Source organism: Oncorhynchus nerka, linkage group LG3, assembly GCF_034236695.1.
Source record: "Oncorhynchus nerka isolate Pitt River linkage group LG3, Oner_Uvic_2.0, whole genome shotgun sequence".
NCBI classification, from domain to species: Eukaryota; Metazoa; Chordata; class Actinopteri; order Salmoniformes; family Salmonidae; genus Oncorhynchus; species Oncorhynchus nerka.
Window position 1 is genome coordinate 42,100,859 of NC_088398.1, and position 21,118 is coordinate 42,121,976.

Consider the following 21,118-nt stretch of genomic DNA (forward strand, 5'->3'; position numbering starts at 1 on the left):
GGTATGCATTGGGCCCTTGAAATACACCCGCTATAAATATAATTTAGCGTTTCACATTTTTCCCCAAACACATTTTAAAAGAACATTTGATACAAGACAAAGTAAAAATAAGATTGAGAATATACCAAATATAATATAGTGTACTACTTTTGAAAGTTTGAAAGTGTGGTTTTAAACATTTAAAACAGAAGAAATTGGGTCGTAGCACACACTTTTGGCAATACTGACAAACAGTCAACGTTTGGCCATGGCTGAATGATTATGTGCTCTTTTGCTGACACCTAAAGGACAACTTTGGCTTTGTTGGCTCCACTGCCTCAATCTGATGTTCCGCTCACTATTTATCCACGCTAGGTCATCACCAAACTACACATTTAAAAAAAGGAAATAAGACTAAATGCTCATACTGAAATAGTTTATTTCAAAATTACAATAATTCACAGTTCATTGAAGATTTCAGTATACCATAGAGTGTTTTATCTACATAATGACTCATTTGGATTAATAGGCCATGCTAAATCTTTGTAACAGAAGACTCACCAATGAGTATTTTGGTTTTCTGTTGGTAGGGAAGAACTGTTCTGCATTTGTGTAACAAATGTCCTAAGATGGGGAGCAAAACATCACAGTTTGTACTGTACACAGGACCCTTTGATATTATATCTGGATAGCATTGGGCCAGCTGCTTTAAAAAGGGAGGATATGGATTGAATGTCTAACCTGCCACAGTTTCTCAAGTCAATGAGTAATGGCTTTGGTTAACACTACCATTAGAAACATACTACAGTGCACTGGACACTTCATATTACTGGTAAATAAAAGGATTGATCAAACTCTCAATCCAATACTTGGAATTACAGTGGCAGCGAAAAGAAAATACATTGTGTAAAATACAAAAATAGGAAACGTCTATCACGCACACTATTACCATGTGTAAACAAAGCTAATAACAGAACAAATGATATCACACACACACACACACACAGAGAGATACAAAGCAAACAAATTGAGATCTCTATTTGAGCTTCAAAGCCTTCTGAATTTGCATAATGTAACCTCAAGTCTCTGGTGAAGTAGACACGCATTAAGCATTGTGGATGCAATTACAAAACCACTTGGGGAAGAAAAAAAAAAAGCAAGACTTAAGGGAATTACGTTATTTATTTTAAGTAGGTTTTCATGTCATGATAGACTGTGTCCATTTTGTTTGTCAGTATAATACAATATAAATCTAATGTGGTGTATTAACACACAAAACAGTAATGCAAGTTAAGTCAATGTAGTTCATGTCACCTTCAGTGTTGTTACACAGGATATTTCCTTGGTATAAGTTTTAAATAAATATAATTTAGAGCATGTATTCAACTTGCAACACGTCACAAAAATGTAATCCTTGTTCTTGATTGGACAGTCAATTTTTTTGTTGTAATCTATACAGTATTGCACATATTTTACTTAAACTCACATTTCAAACTCAGGTTTCTAGTACCTGCTGCATCCACTCAAAAGGCCTCTGGTTGCACAATACTGAGTGGGAATTGGGGTGTGCTTGATAGCAAACCATTAGATATTGAGGGCTACAATGTGATAGCATTTAAATACATATAATAATACTTATCAACATGAAATATATATATTTTTTTACTTCCATAAATGTTGCAGGGAAATATCAAATGTAATTTCAAACTACCTACAATACCGGTCAACATTTTTAGAACATCTAATCATTCAAGGGTTTTTCTTAATTTTGACTATTTTCTACATTGTAGAATAGTGAAGACATCACAACTATGAAATAACACATATGGAATCACTTAGTAACCCCCCCCAAAAAAAGTGTTAAAAAATACGAGATTCTTCAAAGTAGCCAACCATTGCCTTGATGACAGCTTTGCACTCTTGGCATTCTCTCAACCAGCTTCACCTGGAATGATTTTAACAGTCTTGAAGGAGTTCCCACATATGCTGAGCATTTGTTGGCTGCTTTTCCTTCACTCTGCAGTGCAACTCATCCCAATTTGTTTGAGGTTGGGGGATTGTGGAAGCCAGGTCATCTGATGCAGCACTCCATCACTCTCCTTCTTGGTCAAATAGCCCTTACACAGCCTGGAGGTTTGTTGGGTCATTGTCCTGTTGAAAAACGAAATTATAGTCCCACGAAGCGCAAACCAGATGGGATGGTGTATCACTGCAGAATGCTGTGGGAGCCATGCTGGTTAAGTGTACCTTGAATTCTAAATATATCAGTGTCACCTGCAAACTACTCTCACACCATAACACCTCCTCCATCATGCTTTATGGTCTGAAATACACATGCTGAGATCATTCGTTCACCCACACCATGTCTCACAAAGACAAGGCGGTTGGAACAATTTGGGCTCCAGACCAAAGGACCAATTTCCACCGGTCTAATGTCCATTGCTTGTGTTTCTTGGCCCAAGCAAGTCTCTTCTTATTGGTGTTTAATTCGACCATGAAAGGCCTGATTCACAGCTGATGTTGAGATGTGAGATGAGATGTGTCTGTTACTTGAACTCAGAAGCATTTATTTGGGCTGCAATTTCTGAGGCTAGTAACTAATGAACTTATCCTCTGCAGCAGAGCCAACTCTGGGTCTTACATTCCTTTGCCAGTCCTCATGAGCCAGTTTCATCATAGTGCATGATGGTTATTGCAACTGGACTTGAAGAAGCTTTGAAAGTTCTTGACATTTTCCAGATTACTTTCAGACACGAAGGTCAGTCAATGATGGACTGTTTATTTATCTTTGCTTATTTGAGCTGTTCTTGCCATAACATGGAATGCTCTTTTACCAAATAGGGCCACCTTCTGTATACCCCCCAACACAACTGATTGGCTCAAATACATTTAGGAAAGAAATTCCGCAAATTAACAAAGGCACACCTGTTAATTGAAATGCATTCCAGGTGACTACCTCGTGAAGCTGGTTGAGAGAGTCAAGTGTGCAAAACTGTCAAGGCAAAGGGTGGGTATTTGAAGAATCTCAAATATATTTTGATTTGTTTAACACATGATTCCATGTGTTACTTCATAGTTGTGTTCACTATTATTCTACAATGTAGAAAATAGTACAAATGAGTAAGTGTTCTAAAAACTTTGACTGGTAGTGTATATTCAGATGTAATAGAAATGTAATGTAACAATGTTGAATGCCAACTTCTACAGTACATAACACAATTTAATTTATTTGACCTTATTAACTAGGCAAGTCAGGTAAGAACAAATTCTTATTTTTAATAACTGCAGTCTTGTTCAACTGATTTCAAATACCTACAAAAAAAAATACATCACTTTCTCTATGGAAGAGCGGGCATGGAGTGCCATCTGAAATTGTGTTTTTATTTATTTTTAAGTAGGCAAAGTAGAATAAATTCTTAATAACAATGAGAGCCTAGGCACAGTGGGTTAACTGCCTTGTTCAGGGGCAGAACGACAGATTTTTACCTTGTCAGCTCGGGGATTCGATCAAGCAACCTTTAGGTTACTGGCCCAACGCTCTAACCACTAGGCTGCCTGCCACTCCGTCTGACTTTTCTGACGCTCTTTTGGCGCGGAACGGGTGAAGAGCGTATCCGTTACATAGAGCGCAAGAGCAATTATTCCCCTGTCGGGAGAAATGGGCACCCAGGTTGTTGGTCACGTTAGAACAGACCCAGGGTATGTTTCTGTGGCGGCCGAAACGCTAAGGCTCATGGTTAGTCGTTTTTGGTGATCTTTGAAACCCGGAACAGACGGCAAACACACAACTTCTCAACACGGGCAATTCTTCTTACGCCACTTTTTCGTAGCAGGTTAGGATAACTTACACAGCAGGGTGGGAGATTTAAGGTAGCAAGTAAGGAGCCTGAGGAAAAGGGTTAGCAAAAATGCTCTCCTAACCTGGTACGAAAATCACTTTAGAGTGTGCCCCTTCTCGACACAGAGGTTGAAACATTCATAACCGATGGGCACTACAACGTACAGATTTATTTGCAATCTCGGGGGAAAAAAATATAACATACGTTGCACAGTAATATAGCTAACATCATGGTTTATATTAAGTTTGAGGAGACTGGGAGACAGGAAATCTGAAGACACGTTGCGTTAACAGAGTAGGCATGAGTAAATTAGTACTGCAACGGACGTAAAAGCTCTATATTTAACCAGAGATCACTTTTTTCTCTCCAAATAGCCCACTGTAAAACTAAGGCAAGTGACATTTTGTCTTTAGACAACGTTCAAATTTGCCTCGACTCTTGTGTTCCATATGAACATGTGCATTTGCTGGGTACAACAAAAAAAGAAACCAAGCCAAGCGTCACACATTTCTTCTCCAAATTCCCTTTCCCCTCCCGATCCCGCCACACAAGCTCCCGTTGGGCCTACAGAAACAAAATGCCTATAAAACACGTATCTAACGGATTGGATACACAAGCTACATTCCACGCCAAATGAACACAGTTACAAATTCAAAATGGACTGGTTGATTGAAGTTGGAAAATGTGTTCCAGGAACGAGCTGCAGTTTTGGAATAGTTGTGTCCTGACTATTTCCGCTTAAGTTACTTTGCGAACTGTTGGTGCCATTTAGAATTTGTTAGTCTAGGCTATAACCCCCCTAAACATACAGGTTCCACACTTAACATCTGCAAAACATTAGTTTGATGACGACAAAGAGCGTATTTTCATCTGAATAAAAAAGTATATGCCTACTCGACAAACAGATGTGGCCACAATGCATCACATCACCATGCAGTGTTCAATGCGAGTGTTCTTCCATTAAGAAACGTGTCAAATGATCACTGGTGATAACTGTTCCACATGCAATGCGCATCACTTTGCACTGGCAACTTTTTTTCCAGTTGGAAAAATATTCTGTTATATTACATCGTTTTTTAAATGTATTTTAAACTATGAAATATGTGTTTTGACTGTGATAAGGGCTCGGGAAATAAGAGCGTATTGTCTGCTAAATTAACAAAAGGCTAAGCCATTGAACAGCCACAGGGTTCTACAAGCAAGCGCAAATGCGGAGGTTACTGCCTTTTTGAAGATTATATCATATCATGGAACACAATCAGTTGATAGAACGGCTTCAATAAATTAATTTTAAAATGGCACTTGCATTTTTATTGTTTTAATATATTAGGGCAATTAGGATTTGGGTTATTTGAGTACTCAGAAAAAAAAGGGGTCCACGAACATTCAACAATTGTAAAATGCCCATCCCTATAATATACACATTAAACCGATCATATTCACCGTTTCAAACATTATCTTCCGCGCTGCATAGGTGTGGGAATCGTCTGTCTTTGTCCTTTTTGTGCAATGCACTTCTTTAAAACAAGAGGTGTTGTGCCTGAATTCGACCCAAAGCCTACAAGGAAGTCTGTAGTGTTGAAAGCGGTTGTAGCATGAAACCAATCAGTATGTCAAGCAAAACCTTTCAACCTCTTAATTTCTATTCCATTCGATTAACCAAAAGTTCAGCGTCTGAACTGTGCGTTAGCCTCTCAACAAGGACTCTCACAAAATATCTTCAGACAAACGTCTGGCCAGGGGTGTATTCAGAGTTAAAACATTCAGAACGTTGCATATATAAATGTAATGGATAAAGATGACATAATTCCCTATTCTAAATAAGAGACAATCATATCGTTCTCTTTTTACTGTAACCTCCTGAAGAAGCTCTACATCTACAGGCTTGTTTGTGATGTCACGCTATGGGAACCTACAGTACCAACCAACACATACCATTTACATTTACGTCATTTAGCAGACGCTCTTATCCAGAGCGAGTAATCTCATTCTGCATCTGATGACGTCAGTGCCGTAAAGCTTCCTTCCCGTTAACATGCGAGTAGAGTGAATCTATATTGCAGATGCCAGCTCATTCATTCAAATGTGAGAAGTGTAATGTGAAAGGAAGGGACTCAAATATTAATAAAATGTATACAATGTAAAAAATCTCTACTTATTTTGCTTGATATGATAACGGACATGAAAATACAAGAGGACTGACGGACGTTTACATTTTTTTTTTTTAAAGGCACACAGATGTGCTTTAGTAGTGATTACTAAACTGCAAATGACCAAGCATCAAAAGCTGTGCAGGTTTAAAGCCATACCCTCAAGAGCCACAAAGGTATGTAGAACTTTTGTAACATGTTAAAATAATGAGATGACCAGTATGACCACCAAATCCGAATGTTTAAACCACATTTGGTTCCACCATCGTTTTCTGTACGGACAGCACATTTTTATTGTAAACATTTAGTAAAATTTATTTTTTTTTTTTTTTAAAAAGGTTTCTGCTTAGGAATGTACTGCATTAGTTTTAAAACAAACACACACTCATCACACTCACGCATACACACAATCACACACATACTAGGTCAAGTTTCTAAGGGGGCTGGTGATCAAGTGCTATTTCCTTGCTCGTGTTCAAATAACAGCATGGCGAGCTGGGAACGTGATCCCAGGCCATCCAGGTTGCTCTGGACACACCTGTGGTAGATGTCCTCACTGAGCTGCGGGTTACAGGCCTGGTAGTGGTACTTCTGGTGCAGAGCCGGCTCCACAGCCCTGAACACATGCAGGGTGGAGTACCTGACAAACATGTCGTAGATATCCAAGGTCTCCATGATCTCCTCGTTCTCCTGCACGTCGGAGGCCATGCGCGTGCGCGTCACCATGTAGTCGGAGTTGTAGAAGCACGCCTCCTCGAAAGAACTGCGGTCAAAGTGTCCGGCGTCCTTGACCAGGTCTACTGTGGGTGGGGGCTCCTGGTTGTGGAAGGCAATGTCTGGGTTGTAGTCCTGGAAGTGGATTGGGAAGAATACCTGCCAGTTGTTGATGGAGTTCATGCGGCAACGGTTGAGGAACTCGGAGTTGACGTTGGTGTTGACGTTGGTGATGAAGAACAGCGTGTCTACTGGGTGCTTCTTGGAAATGATGTCCATGAATTTGATTTGAGAAGGGGTTTCTGTCTTGACACTTATCCACAGGATCTTCACTGCCGGATACTTGCGTTCGTATGCATTGATCTGCGCTTTAACACTGGTGAATATGTCATTCTGGTTGACCTGCTGGGCCTCGAATGGGTCGTAGATAAACAGTAAAGTCAAGATGGCGTTGTCACTGGTCTCAAACAAATTTGTGGCAAACACTTCTAGAAAATGGTTGACGGCACCCCGTTCCTGAAAAGTCAACGGCAAGATGACGTGAACCCTGGTGGCCTCTGTGACGTAAGGCATGGGGATGATCTCGATGCGACTCAGGGGACGCACCAGGTGGACCCTCTTGGTGATGGAGCGACTGCGGCCCTTCTGGTTGACCACCTCCAGCTGCAGGTCCAGGGTGTACTCCATGCCCCGAGTGGGGTCGAAGCGGCGGTAGCCGTTGATCAGCTGCTGCTTCTTCAGGTGGAGGACAGGCTTGTACTTCTTGTTCAGCTCCCCCATGGCTCTCTCAATGACGTCGGCCACGTCCAACCGATCAATGCCACGCAGTTCACACTTGGGGGAGCCGTCAATGCATGAATAGACCTGCTCCTCTGTGAAGTAGTCCCATCGGATGACCTCAAAACGGGACTTCGGCTCAAACGTAGGATTGATCCCAACGGGCCACTGGGCGCTCCGGTTGCCATCAAAAGCCACTTTGCTCACGTTCTTTATCTCTGCCTGTGGACACATGAGATGTACAGATATAAAAATAAAAAAACTCTAATGTCAAACTGACAGTGATACTGTACTGCTACAATTGAAGAGATTCTCCAGTACTTTCGTATGTTTCAGCCAGTAGTTCTGAAAGTAGTGCTCCCGAGCCAAAAGTGGTCACATGCAGATATTTGCACAACATCCTCTCTCTCTCTCTGCTGTGTGTACATCTTGTTAGCTGTCACTCAAATGGCGAGGGGCTGAATCTCATTGGCATGAACTCAAATTGCTAGGGAGCTGGCCCACGTGGGGAACATTTTTGAGAAAATGGCACCGCAAGGCTTCCAGAAAACTTTCAAAACTAGGGAATTATGCATGAATGAACTACACAACTCATCCAGCCCAAAGCAGGAGGTTTAAAAAATACTAGTTGGCAAAGTTCCCAAGCATATCTTTAAATGCCCCTTATGTCCAACCAAGAGAACAGTCATTCACAAAACAAATATTCAACTGAAATAAGCCTTCAGCGCTCAATGTTAAATGAAAACAGACAGGGGAGACTGACTGCATCGGTGTTCACTGGACAAAGGATGTTTTGTGGCGTTCAGGATTAGATCGTTTACCTGCAACTTCTCGATCTCATCGTATGTCCTCCGAAGTTCGATTTCAGTGAAGTGTTTGTGTAGTCTGTACATCTGCTCAGGGTCAGATACCGGGTGGACAGTCAAGGCATTATTAAACTGCACATTCTTCACCTTATTCGGATCAGAGTTCTTGCCCATCTCGTAATGGTAGTACTGCAGCCCCTGAAAACAAAACAAAAATGTATGTACAGTGCCAGTCAAAGGTTTGGACACACCGACACATTCCAGGGTTTTTATTTTTTTAACCTTTTTCTACATTGTAGAATAATAGTGAAGATATCACAACTATGAAATAACACGTGGAATCATGTAGTACATTTTTTTTGGGGGGGGTTATCTTCTACATACCAACCCCTACCTCGTCACAACAACGGATTGGTTCAAACGCATTAAGGAATGAAATTCCACAACTTAACTAAAGGCACACCTGTTAATTGAAATGCATTCCAGGTGACTACCTCGGGTTGAGAGAATGCCAAGAGCGTGCAAAGCGGTCATTAAGGCAAGGCAAATAATTTAAGACTTTTTGGGGTTACTACACGATTCCATGTGTTATTTCATAGCTGATGTCTTCACTATTATTCTACAATGTAGAATATAGTAAAAATAAAGAAACTCTGGAATGAGTAGGTGTGTTCAAACGTTTGAATGGTACTGTACATTTAGCAAAGTGGTAACATGGGAAATTGGGTGAAAACAAACAGAAGACTGAGTTAAGTCTTTGGGTTCCATTTCATCAAATCTAAGGCAAATGGTAAATGTTAGCGCTGTCAATAGTGCTATATTCTTGGTATTTTCACAGCTGGAATTATGGCCGCAGTGGTGTGAAAGGGCTGGGTTTTGATGAATAAATAAGTTGTAGGTGGAGGCTTGACCCCTCACTGGCCAATCAGAACCTGCTCCATGGCTAAATAGGTGATTGCTTCAAGTTGTGCATTTACAGACTTTTATGTATTGCGTTGTCATCAAAGCTGATTTGAATGTTAGTTTGTTATAGCCTTCTTTGTTAAATAGCCTACAGAAACAAAATATATGTAGGCCTGTCCCATATTTGCTAAATATGTTGAACATGTTTGCAAGGCACATTGTTCGAAGAAGTAATTGCACGGCTTCAATATGGAAATGTATTGTTGAACATAGCATTTTTCATTGATATATTGGCTAGGCCAACTGTAAAATAGCATTACGTCTGCCATGTCTCAATGATGGACATGCCAAACATTGTCAATAAGCAAGATTAAAGTCACTACTGATACGGCTTAAAAAGCGAGTGAACGATTATAAAATCAAAACAACTTGGTTTTAAATAGGCCGTCTAAATATAGTTACAGCCACAATAACGGCTCCCTGCGAGGACATAATAAATGAGGCGATGTAGACGACAGAGGGTTTTACGCACTTACAAAACTTTTCATAGGAGATCCAAACAAAGATCCAAATTCAATATAAAGAGGGGGTAATGTCCCCTCATCATTATAGGCTACACATCCACTCTACAGATAGCATTCGCACTTCTCCAGAAATAGCAGACAGCTCCTAAATTGCATTGCATGCGAGCCATGGACATTCTCACCATGAAGCCAAGGACGTTGAATCATCCTAATAAAAAGTTTGGTTTTTAATTTTAAAATATATATAAATAAATACGAGGGCCACCGACCGGCACATTTCTTATGGACATATGTACATAGGAGGTTTAACACATGTCCAAAATAATAATGGGAGCTGGCTGAAATAACTTATCCACTCACTGTTTTGCTGCTTCCAAATTTCATCTTTAAGTAAAGCTGTGGGTGATTAAGGTTTATTTCAAAGCAGTCTCGCTAGTCAAACCCTTTATTGATAGTCTGCTACCAAAAACAAACTGCCTTCTGAGGGGGAGGGGAGGCTATGCTTGTTTTTTTTTTTAAAATCAACTCAAAAATGTAAAAGGTTTTAGGTTTCTAAATGCCAGGGTTACCAGCACAAAATGCAAATTTCCCCTCTTGTTACAGGAGCGTATGGGCATGGTGCGTCACGGCTGAATAGGTTTGTGCTCCCGCCCTCAAATTCCATGTCATTTACCATCCATGTTACCGCGAAGACCTGCTTTTTCGTTGGTCTTAAAATCTCACTCTTTGTGCTCCATGAAATTTTAATTTTTGAAGACACAAGTCAAATATTGCTACCCCTCCCACCTCAGTGCAAGAGAGCAGATGTTAGACAGATAAATTGCCGAACCTCACGCATGCCGAAATGGCCAACTAACGTGCGTTTGACACTTGCGGCCTCAGTGAAAGCTGGAAATGGAGCCCTGTGTATTATTTACTAGTGACGGTTGAAAGCTGATAGAATTGTTTACTTGGAAATGGTTTTGGAAGCTTTCCGATCTATTTGGATGGAGTAAATGAATGCAGGGGAGATATGGGGTGCTTTCAAAGAGAAGGTATGAAGAAAAAAATAAAATAAGAGAACGTGTCAGACAGGCGGACTAAAACTGATTCACTAAGGCAATTAGTCATCTTTCCTCACTAAAACAGCATTTCAGAGTGATAGACATTTAGCCCTGATGATGCTCCACTATCAAACATTGGTCCTGTGACGTGTTTTCGAAAAACTTTTCTTAGCAGCTGTTTCACTAGCAGTTTCCAAACCCATTGACCCTTACAGCCCGTATCGGTCATAGCAAAAGGGAGAGGAAAGGCTTCTTTTTGAGCAACAACTTTCTGTACTAAGAGTTCCGACAACCATTGTATTACAGATCCTAACAACATGTAAGAGTAAAGCACTTTAGATTGTAGTTTTTTCTCTCTCTTCAATTAATGAAATAAAAATACACATAGCCCACCGGTTCAAATGCTCTGCAAGACCCTCCAGCGGGTGGTGAAGACGGCCCAGTACATCACTGGGACGATACTTCCACCCATCCAGGACATCTACTCAAAACAACACCTAAGGAAGGGACCCCACACAGACCTATTGGAACATGAGGTCTGATAGAAACTATCTACAAGCCTTTAGACTGCTGAACACTTGAACTGGACTGACCACCTGCTCTATTGTACTAAAAATATTTCCTTCCTGTATTATACTTATGCTAAAATGTTTTCTATTCTTCTGCCATTTTACTTTGTTGTATTCTTTTACTATTTCTTATTGCTGTTGCATTGTCGAGAAGGAACCTGTAAGTAAACCTTTCGTTGGACGATGTATACCTTGCCTATCCCGTACTTATAGCTAATAAAACTTGAAACAACTTCTGTCCAAACAATTCATGTTTAACAAGCTTTTAGAAATGGCTTCATAGGAAAAACACTACTGGAAAGTATGGTGTCACAACCGAAGAGGAATCAGTGTACGAACACCTACATTACCATAAGTAATAAGACCACTTAAGATGCACTATGAGGAAATCGCTCCGCCATTTCCAGGTTGCTAAAAGTCTACTGCATGTTCGCCTAATTTCAGTGACAAAACAAGCAAGTATAGTGTACAGTAGATAATCATTGTACCATCTAAACCGCTGGTGAAATATTTCTTATTATTATTTTCCCCCCAACTAATTTACAAAACAAAGTAAAAGCAAAAACTTAAGCACATAGAACAGATCCACCGCCTCTTGGACTTGCTTTCGATGAGCATGACAGATCTATAACTCACATTTCTATGTGAATTTGGTCAGGTTGCCCAAAAAGGTACGTATTGCAGCTTTAATCTAAAGAGACAACCATTTAGAATAAACAGAGTAAGCACCTTAAGAAGTTAACCAATTCAGAAGAAAGCATTTATCCAATCTGATCAAGCTATTAAAATAACAAATAATGAAATCGCATGAACAGAGGTCACCAACCGTCAGACTGAAATTAATTGCAAAGGTCTAAAGAATCAATGTCACTTCGACACAACTGATAACTGTTACAAATACAGTTGTGGAATGGGAGTTGTACTTCCACGTAACACTCTCCCATGTTTTTTCATCTGACTTTTCCCCTACTTCTCCTTTCTCCCTCCTGGAGTTGTGCTGGCCCTGAGGCAAGATGACCACGCAGCAGTGAAACAGGCCCTCCGTTTCTGTTCCAATACACAGTCTTAAACAAGATGGTTTCCTGCTCAAATGCGACCATAGGAGAAAAAAAAAAATGGAAGCCCAATTAAAGAGGGTATAGAACGTAACACGCCAAAGAAGAAAATTTAGGCAAACTGTCTTGCATTAACTACTCATTATGTAAAAAAATAAATAAACTTCTAAATATTATTGCGGTAGAATGGTGTATAACTGGTGATATTGCTGGAACAAATGCAGGTGTAATGTGCATGCGGCCACACTATGGGCCAAAACGGGTAACATATACAAACAGATGAAATCAATGTAGTTATCGAAGGTGCACAGTCTTTAAACTGTCACTTGGACAAGCAGTGTGACTGTGACAGGGCTCCACTGGGTCCCTGACTGTCAGTGCAGAACAGGAGAAGCAAAGCTCCCCGTCACAGCAGAGGGGACAAGTACCCTCAGGGGCCCCAGTGTGAAGACGGGCAAATCTGTCTCTACAGAGAATGCAGTGCTAAAACACCGATGGTGTTACAACTATGTTTTAGCACTAATAATGGTGCAACATGCTTTATTCTATAGATGTCACTAATATACACTTTAAGGAGACTACTTTTTAACTACAGATGTAGTTTGGAAAGAAAAGTATTCTAATGTGAGGCTGGTGGATCTTGAAAGATGGCTCTTATGTTTTGATGTTGTAGTATATGGCCTTCAATTTTATTTTTTTTACAATATTGTGTGCGTGTGTCTCAAGCGATTACGGAGCAGGAACCAGCCGACTACACTGACAGATAATGAGTCAAGTTTATGAGGCGTCATAAAGTCAGGCTCCAGTTTCATCTTTTTGGGGGAAGATGCCAGTGAAAGGCAATCGACTTGTAGTTTCTATTCAGAGCAGACCTAGGCCAAATACACATGTTCAATTCTTGAGCGTCCACTTTTGTGACTATACATTAGTTCTATTGTACTGGACGAACTAAATCAAGCGCAGCGCAAGTATTTGACATTATGTATTCAACACGGGTCTGCTTTGTTGACACAAGAAACGTTCACTTACTGAGAAACACTTGGGGATGCTTTTTCGGGCACAGATTAAGCCTAGTCAGGGCCTTAAAAAAAACTGAATAGAGAATCTCCTTACTGAATAGAGAATCTCCTTTAAACATGCTTCTTATTCTAGGACTAGGCCTAATCTATTTCCGGAAAACAGTCTCTTGGTCAAAGGGATCATAAACCCATGGAGCAGAACTCTTAGTGGAACTCGTCTGTACAAGACAGTAGCAATATATAGCCTACCTCATGCTCAGCCACACAGTTGGTGTTGGCATAATCAATGATGCATCTGCCCAGCCACTCGTCAGGCCTGGCGCTCAGGATGTCATTCCTACAGTTCTCCAGGAAGGGTTTGAGCCGGAGCAGCAGGGTACGGGACAAGAGGTATCCGAACCCACCGTAGCAGTACCTCCCCTCCATCTCCCCACCTATAAACTCCTCAGGTCTGCCCATGTAAAGCTCCCGGTCTATGCTCAGGTGATCCACCAGCTGTTGGATCCGGTCTGCCTCGGTGTAGGTGTCGTCCTGGGCCAGGTAGAACCAGTCATACTCATGGACGTAGTGCTCCAAGATGTACTTGATGGTCTGGAAAATGTTCCATATGAGCCTCTCGTCCCCATGGGTGACCACGAACATGCCGTGGGGCACTTTGCGGTTGCGCATGCCAGTGAAGAAGACCACAGTGTCCAGGTGGTGGCTGATGGTGCGGTTCACGGCCACCCCCAATGTGTTGATGGTGCTTTTGGACGTCAGGATCCCTACGAAGAGGCGCTGCCGGATCCCCAGCTCTGTACTGATGTACTTAGCCCTGGAAAACATACACTCTCATTAAAACATTTTAAAAAAAAGACGCAATCCTTAAATTGAAAACATTAAGTCTCATCCCCAAAACACAGTTTCAGTAAGAAGCTGAGGGATGAGGCTGGAGAAATGGAACCTAGGCTATGGATGTAAGGACCGATCATCCGTGATATCAAAATGGTATTAAAAACAGTGGTCATTTACATGGTTTACAAAACATTGGAGTTTATTTTTTGGTGTACGACAGTTGTACTAAGCTCATGAGGCATTTGTGTTATATTCTTCAAGAATCAGATGGGTACTTATCAATCCAAAAATGTATGTAGCAACTATGGATCGGAACTTTAAGCGATTGCTGCTATTTTCAAATGGGAAAAGTTCAATCTAGAGAATCAAGTACACAAAAACAGACTAAACAGAGATTTTGTACATATTTTTAGAGTTCCTCGCAAAAGTATTCAGAACCTTTGGATTTCTTCACATTGTGTTACAAAGTGAGATTACAATTGATTTGTCATTTTTTGGCAACAATTTATACAAAATACCAATGTTCAAGTGGAAGGAAAAACTTGAACATTTAATAGATGAATAGAAATTAAATAGCAACTGTATAGTCGTTGCATAAGCATCCAGCTCCCTCTGTCAATACATGTTAGAAACACATTTGGCATCGATTACAGCTGCGAGTCAACTTGGGTAAGTCTATACTATACGAGCTTTGCACACCTAGATTGTACAATATTTGCCCATTATTATTTTCAAAATTATTCAAGCTGTCAGAATTTTGGGGATCATGGCTAGACAGTCAATTTCAAGTCTTTTCAAATATTTTCAAGCAGATATACAGTCATGTGAAAAGTAAGTACACCCCCTGGAAAGTATAGATAGTAGATATTTTTTAACATATTTGGACATGCATATTTGAGCTAAATTCCCACCACATTCGTTGAAAGGTAACCCAATTTAACAAACCACACACAAGAAAATTCACTTTGAAAATGTTACACAATTAAAATAAACAAATGCATTTTACTTATGAAGAAAAAGTTAGTACACCCCTACCTTTACCATCATATAAAATGGCTAAAATTAGAACCAGGTGCACCAAAACAGGTGCAAGTGATTAGAAAATCATTGGAGAGAAATGTAGGCGGGTCCAGCCTTCCATAAAGATTAGAAACCTGGTCTGGTTTGGTCATAACCATATGGGTGTGTGGTAACACATCATGCCAAAAGCAAAATACCTATCCGAGGCTCTTAAAATAATAATTATTAATGCCCATGATTCTGGGAGGGGTTACAAATCCATTTCCAAGAAGTTTGAAGTACATCATTCCACTGTCCGATGGCTCATCTACAAATGGAGAAACCTCCAGGCCACTGGCAATCTACCTGGCAATAGAAGTCTCTAAGAACCCCAGGGTAACATCAAGGGATCTTACAGGCCTCTCTTGCCACAATCAATGTTGAAGTACAGGAGTCATCTGTCAGAAAGAGACTGCACAAACTTGGCCTACATGGGAGGTCAGGAAGGAAGACGCCTCAAGACACGACTGACGTTTGCCAAACAACACCTGGGTAAAGACCAAAACTACTGGAACAATGTGGCCAAACAACTTCACCTCATCTGTCCAGAGCACAATGCCAGACACCATGTTTGGCAAAAAATGAAAGAACCTCATACCAACCATAAAGCATGGAGGCGGTGGCATTATGGTTTGGGGCTGCTTTGCTGCCTCAGGGCCTGGCCAACTTGCCATCATTGAGTCAACCATGAATTCTAGGATTGTACCAGAGAATTCTTGAGAATGTTGGGCCATCTGTCAAAAAGCTGAAGCTGAACCGAACATGGATCTTGCAACAGGACAATAATCCAAAACCCAGAAGCAAAGCTACAACAGAACAGCTCAAAAAGAAGAAATTGAGGGTTATGGAATGGCAGAGTCAAAACCCAAATCTCAATCCTATCGAAATTTTGTAGGGGGACTTGAAGCGGGCCGTGCATGCAAGAAAGCCCTCAAACATGACAGTTGAAGCAGTGCTGTAAAGTAGAGTGGACAAAAATTCCACCCAGTCATTGTTAGAGACTGATAGACAGTTAAAAGAAACAGCTACATTAAGTTATTTCAGCCAACGGGGGAAACACAAGCTATTGAAGCTAGGGGTGTACATTTGTTGATTTTTGATGAATAGATGATTGCAAAGTATAATCTTTCGGTGTATTTTGTAAATTAGGTTACCTTTATCTGTCAATAGTGTTGAAGTGAAGATCACATATCCATCTGTCCAAATATGTTTCAAAATAAAAAAATCTGGGGGTATGCCTACTTTTTCACATGACTATGTTCCACTCAGGAACATTCACCATCTTCTTGGAAATTCCAGTGTAGATTTGGCCTTGTGTTGTAGGTGATTGTCCTGCTGAAAGGTACATTCTTCTCCCAGTCTCTGGTGTAAAGCAGACAGAAGCAGGTTTTCCTCTAGGATTTAGCCTGTGCTTAGCTCCATCCCATTTATTTTTATCCTTTAAAAAAAAACTCCTCAGTATTTGCCAATGGCAAGCATACCCATACCATGATGCAGCAACCACCATGCTCGAAAATAAAGAGGCAGTTCCTCTGATGTGCCGGATTTGCACCAAACATTTTTTGGCAAAATAAAGTGTATTCCTTTACAGGATTACTTTAGTGCCTCGTTGCATACAAGATGCAAGTTTTGGAATATTTAGGTCATTATTGTGGAGTCACTACAATGTTGTTGAGTCATCCTCAGTTTTCTACCATCACAGACATTGAACAACATAGTTGTTCTAAAAATCACCAATGGCCTCATGGTAACATCCCTGAGCAGAAGGACGATTATCTTTGTGTCTGGGTGGTTTAATATATAAACCCCAAACAATTATTAACTTGACCATGCTTAAAAATATATTGAATGTCTAATTTGTTATTATTACCCATCTAACAATCACTGCCCTTCTTTATGAGGCTTATCAAAAGCTCCCGGGTCTTGGTAGTTAAATCGGTGCTTGAAATGAGGGACCATACAGATGTAGTATGTATGGGGCACAGATGAAGGGTTAATCATTTAAAAAATCATTTCAACAGCTATCATTCCAAATTTGACTCCTGAACTAATTTAGGTTAGTGGCTGAATACTTATGTAACAACTAGTGGCTGAATACTTATGTAACAACTACATTTTAGCGCTTATTTATTTTTAAAATCAAAATGACAATTACATCCATTTTAATCCCACTATGTAACAAAATGTGAAGAAATCCAAGGGGTCTGAATACTTTTGCAAGGCACTGTACATATACATAGAGTACCAGTCAAATGCTTTAGAACACCTACTCATTCAAGGGTTCTATGTATTTCTACATTGTAGAATAGTGAATACATCAACACTATGAAATAACACATATGGAAACATGTAGTAACCTAAAAAGTGTTAAACAAAGCTAAATATATTTTATATTTGAGATTCTTCAAAGCAGCCACCCTTTGCCTTGACAGCTTTGCACACTCTTGGCATTCTCTCAACCAGCTTCATGGGGTAGTCACCTGGAAAGCTGCCTTTTTAAAAAGTTAACTTGTGGAATGTATTTCCTTCTTAATGTGTTTGAGCCAATCAATAGGGGTGGTATACAGAAGATAAACCTATTTGGTAAAAGTCCATAAATTGGCAAGAACAGCTCAACTAAGTAAAGAGAAACAACAGTCCATCATTACTTTAAGACATGAAGGTCAGTCAATACGGAACATTAAGAACTTTTAAAGTTTATTCAAGTGCAGTTGTAAAAAACCATCAAGCGCTACGATGAAAATGGCTCGCACGAGGACTGCCACAGGAAAGGAAGAACCAGAGTTACCTCTGCTGGAGAAGATAAATCCATTACTGCACCTCAGATTGCAGCCCAAATAATTGCGCCACAGAGTTCAAGTAACAGACATCTCAACATCAACTGTTTAAAGGAGCGTGATGCATCAGATTACCTGGCCTCCACAAATCACACAACCTCAACACAATTGAGATGGTTTGGGACTGTTAGAAATGCATTCCAGGTGAAGCTGGTTGAGAGAATGCCAAGAGTTTATATGTATAGTAGTACAAGTCAAAAGTTTGGACACCTACTCATTCCAGGGTTTGTATTTTTTTTTTTTAACTATTCTCTACATTGTAGAATAATAGTAAAGACATCAAAACTTTGAAATAACACATGGAATCATGTAGTAACCAAAAATAAGTGTTAAACAAATCAAAATATATTTGAGATTCTTCAAAGTAGCCACCCTTTTCCTTGACAGCTTTGCACACGCTTGGTGTGTATATATATACCAAGCGTGTGCAAAGCTGTCAAGGAAAAGGGTGGCTACTTTGAAGAATCTCAAATATATTTTGATTTGTTTAACACTTATTTTTGGTTACTACATGATTCCATGTGTTATTTCATAGTTCAAGGATTTTTGTTTAACTTGACTATTTTCTACATCCAGGTTAATACACAACTACACCATGATGCAAAACTTGACTGTGCATCCTACGCAGGGTTAGGCAAGCACATGGCACCATATTAAATGCAATTCTCCAAATATTCTTTCACATACAGTAGGTAGACTACATCAATACAATACTTTACAATAATTTGTTATGGCCCAAATACTGTACTCTGGTAGCCGAGACTGAAGGGCACAGATAGGGCGAAGGTTGTAAAAATTAGTGATATAGTTTCAGGAATGTTGTCCTTTCACAGATGTTTCTGTTTTAGTGGTCATAATAAAAGCAGACTCCAAAACGGACTAATTTCCAATGTAATGTTATATTGTTCATCAATTGCTATCTGATGTTGTTTAAGTGTGCTTGACATCTATGAGTTGAAAATGTCAAAAATGAACAACTGCCGAAGAAAGGTGAAAAACAACCACATGCCTAAATTAACCTAAACTCGTAATATACCTCTGAAAGACAAATTGGCTACATTGTTTTCCTGGGAAAACGGGCAATAAAATATCCATTCTGAAAAAAGTTGTGGGGCAATAGCGTCAGACAGAAGTCAACTGAAAAAACAAGATCTAAAGTAGGCTACACTGTTGAATCGTGTTTATAATAACACATTTGACCTTTTCGGGTTTTAACCATCCCTTTTGAGTGCTTACCGAAAAAGTTGCTTTGTTTGGCTTTGTTGGACTGGTTTATATGGCACTATTCTTGGCTCAAAATCTTCCTCGGCATCCACAGTCGATATCGAATTGGGTCTCCTCGCTCCTTTTGAATTCCCATCTTGGGCCAAACGCATTTCTTCACTCGCTTTCCCGTCGAGGACACAAGTTTCCTCTACCCAATTCACACTAAGTAAACTCAAGGTAAATCCCAAAGAAACACCGATAATAACCGGGCCGATCGGCCTCAGCAGAGAAATAAACATTGCAAATCTCATTTTCAACGTTGACTTTAGACTACGTCGCCAGCCTACACGCACCCTAATGTGCGACTCGTTGGGTAATTTTATGCATCAACCCGAATAAAAAAACATTAGCAGCTGGTTGTATTTAAAAAGGACATTCTTCTCGACTAAAAAGATGTAGGCCTATGTAGCTTCTCCCTTGGAATTAATGCAGGATCCTTACGTGTCAGTGGTCTCTAGCTCCGCCTCAAATAAAACACACCAACGTCAGAAATACATAAGCATAGGCGTTTCCAGCACTCTTTCTGTAGCCCTCTGAATCACAAAATTGGTCAAATAAAACCCGCCGACCTCGCCCATGGCTAAATAGATCACAATACTGTGGCCTAGATAAATGTTGGTTTTAATAAAACATGAGCTGTTTTTAAGTCAATCCTTGCTTCAGCTGAAAAGCCTATTTACAGGGGTGCGCTGTCACACTAGAGGGCATCCTAGAGTCACATTCAATCTAACACAAAGCCCATTTGCGGGTTAAGGCAAAATAAAATAATAATGATTCACGGTTGCTATGAATTATGATACACGGTTAGTGTGTGAAATAAAACAAATGTTAAGCTGCACGACTGTTCAAACATGCCCTACAAGAAAGCACATTGTCGTTGTCTTCTTGACTTGGAAACCTTGGCCTGGTTTTATGAAGGGCCTGGGGTGTCACAGGCCTACAAATGCTAATTAAATAATAGAATAATGATTATGTATGTATTTTTCATAATATGTGTCTGAGAAACCTTCCCTAAGAGACTAAATAGAGGACTATGAGGATATGTGCAATTTTAGAGGATAACGCTCTCTGATTGTCACTTTTTTACCTTGCAAAAATGACCCTAAAAAGGCCCTAGATTAGAAAGAAATTGTTACGTGTTTAAAACGACACTGCATATCTTTCTCCAGGTCAGGCCAGTAGGGGTCACAGCCCCTCAGGCCAGGTCACTGTCCTATAAGCCCCGACACCTTACTAGAGGCTATGGGAACTAGGGTACTTAAATGGATGATAGTGGACACTCAGTTAGATCTGACACTACAAAACAAACTTGTAGATGTTACACTGCAAAATAGGCCATATTTCCAAAATATTATTGTAATAGGCCCATTTAAAAAAAACTTGTGGTAGCATTAACCTACCTGAACGAGAGCGACTCTCCGTTTGGGCTGATCTGTGGCCCACTAGTACCTCCCCCGGTCAGAGGGGAATAAGGCAACTTCAAAGTTAGATCACTTCGTTGTCATAGAGACACACAAACAACAGATAGGGGCGTGGAAAGGATGTGGTTCTGTGACACAGGATAAGCTCATGGATCTAGAATAAGACAGAATGCAATGGACTACTAACAGCAATAGCACAACTGGAGCAATAATATCACTCATAGCAAAGGACTGTATAATAGAGCTAAATATGGAAGCATCAATCAGCAACTACAACCAACAGTAACAATAAACACACCAAGTTGCAATAACAGTAACAACTC

General features: G+C 40.1%; 1 protein-coding gene across 1 annotated transcript; it reads right to left on the reverse strand.

Moving 5' to 3' along the window:
* Window positions 1-401: 401 nt before the first annotated feature.
* Window positions 402-19,945, reverse strand: LOC115108170 (chondroitin sulfate synthase 2-like). The gene is made up of 4 exons (XM_029632219.2): window positions 19,345-19,945; window positions 13,628-14,192; window positions 8,281-8,463; window positions 402-7,681 (listed from the first exon to the last, which is right to left on the reverse strand). Exons 1-4 carry the CDS (start codon window positions 19,623-19,625, stop codon window positions 6,419-6,421), a joined length of 2,292 nt encoding a protein of 763 aa, XP_029488079.2. The 5' UTR covers window positions 19,626-19,945; the 3' UTR covers window positions 402-6,418.
* Window positions 19,946-21,118: the final 1,173 nt, after the last annotated feature.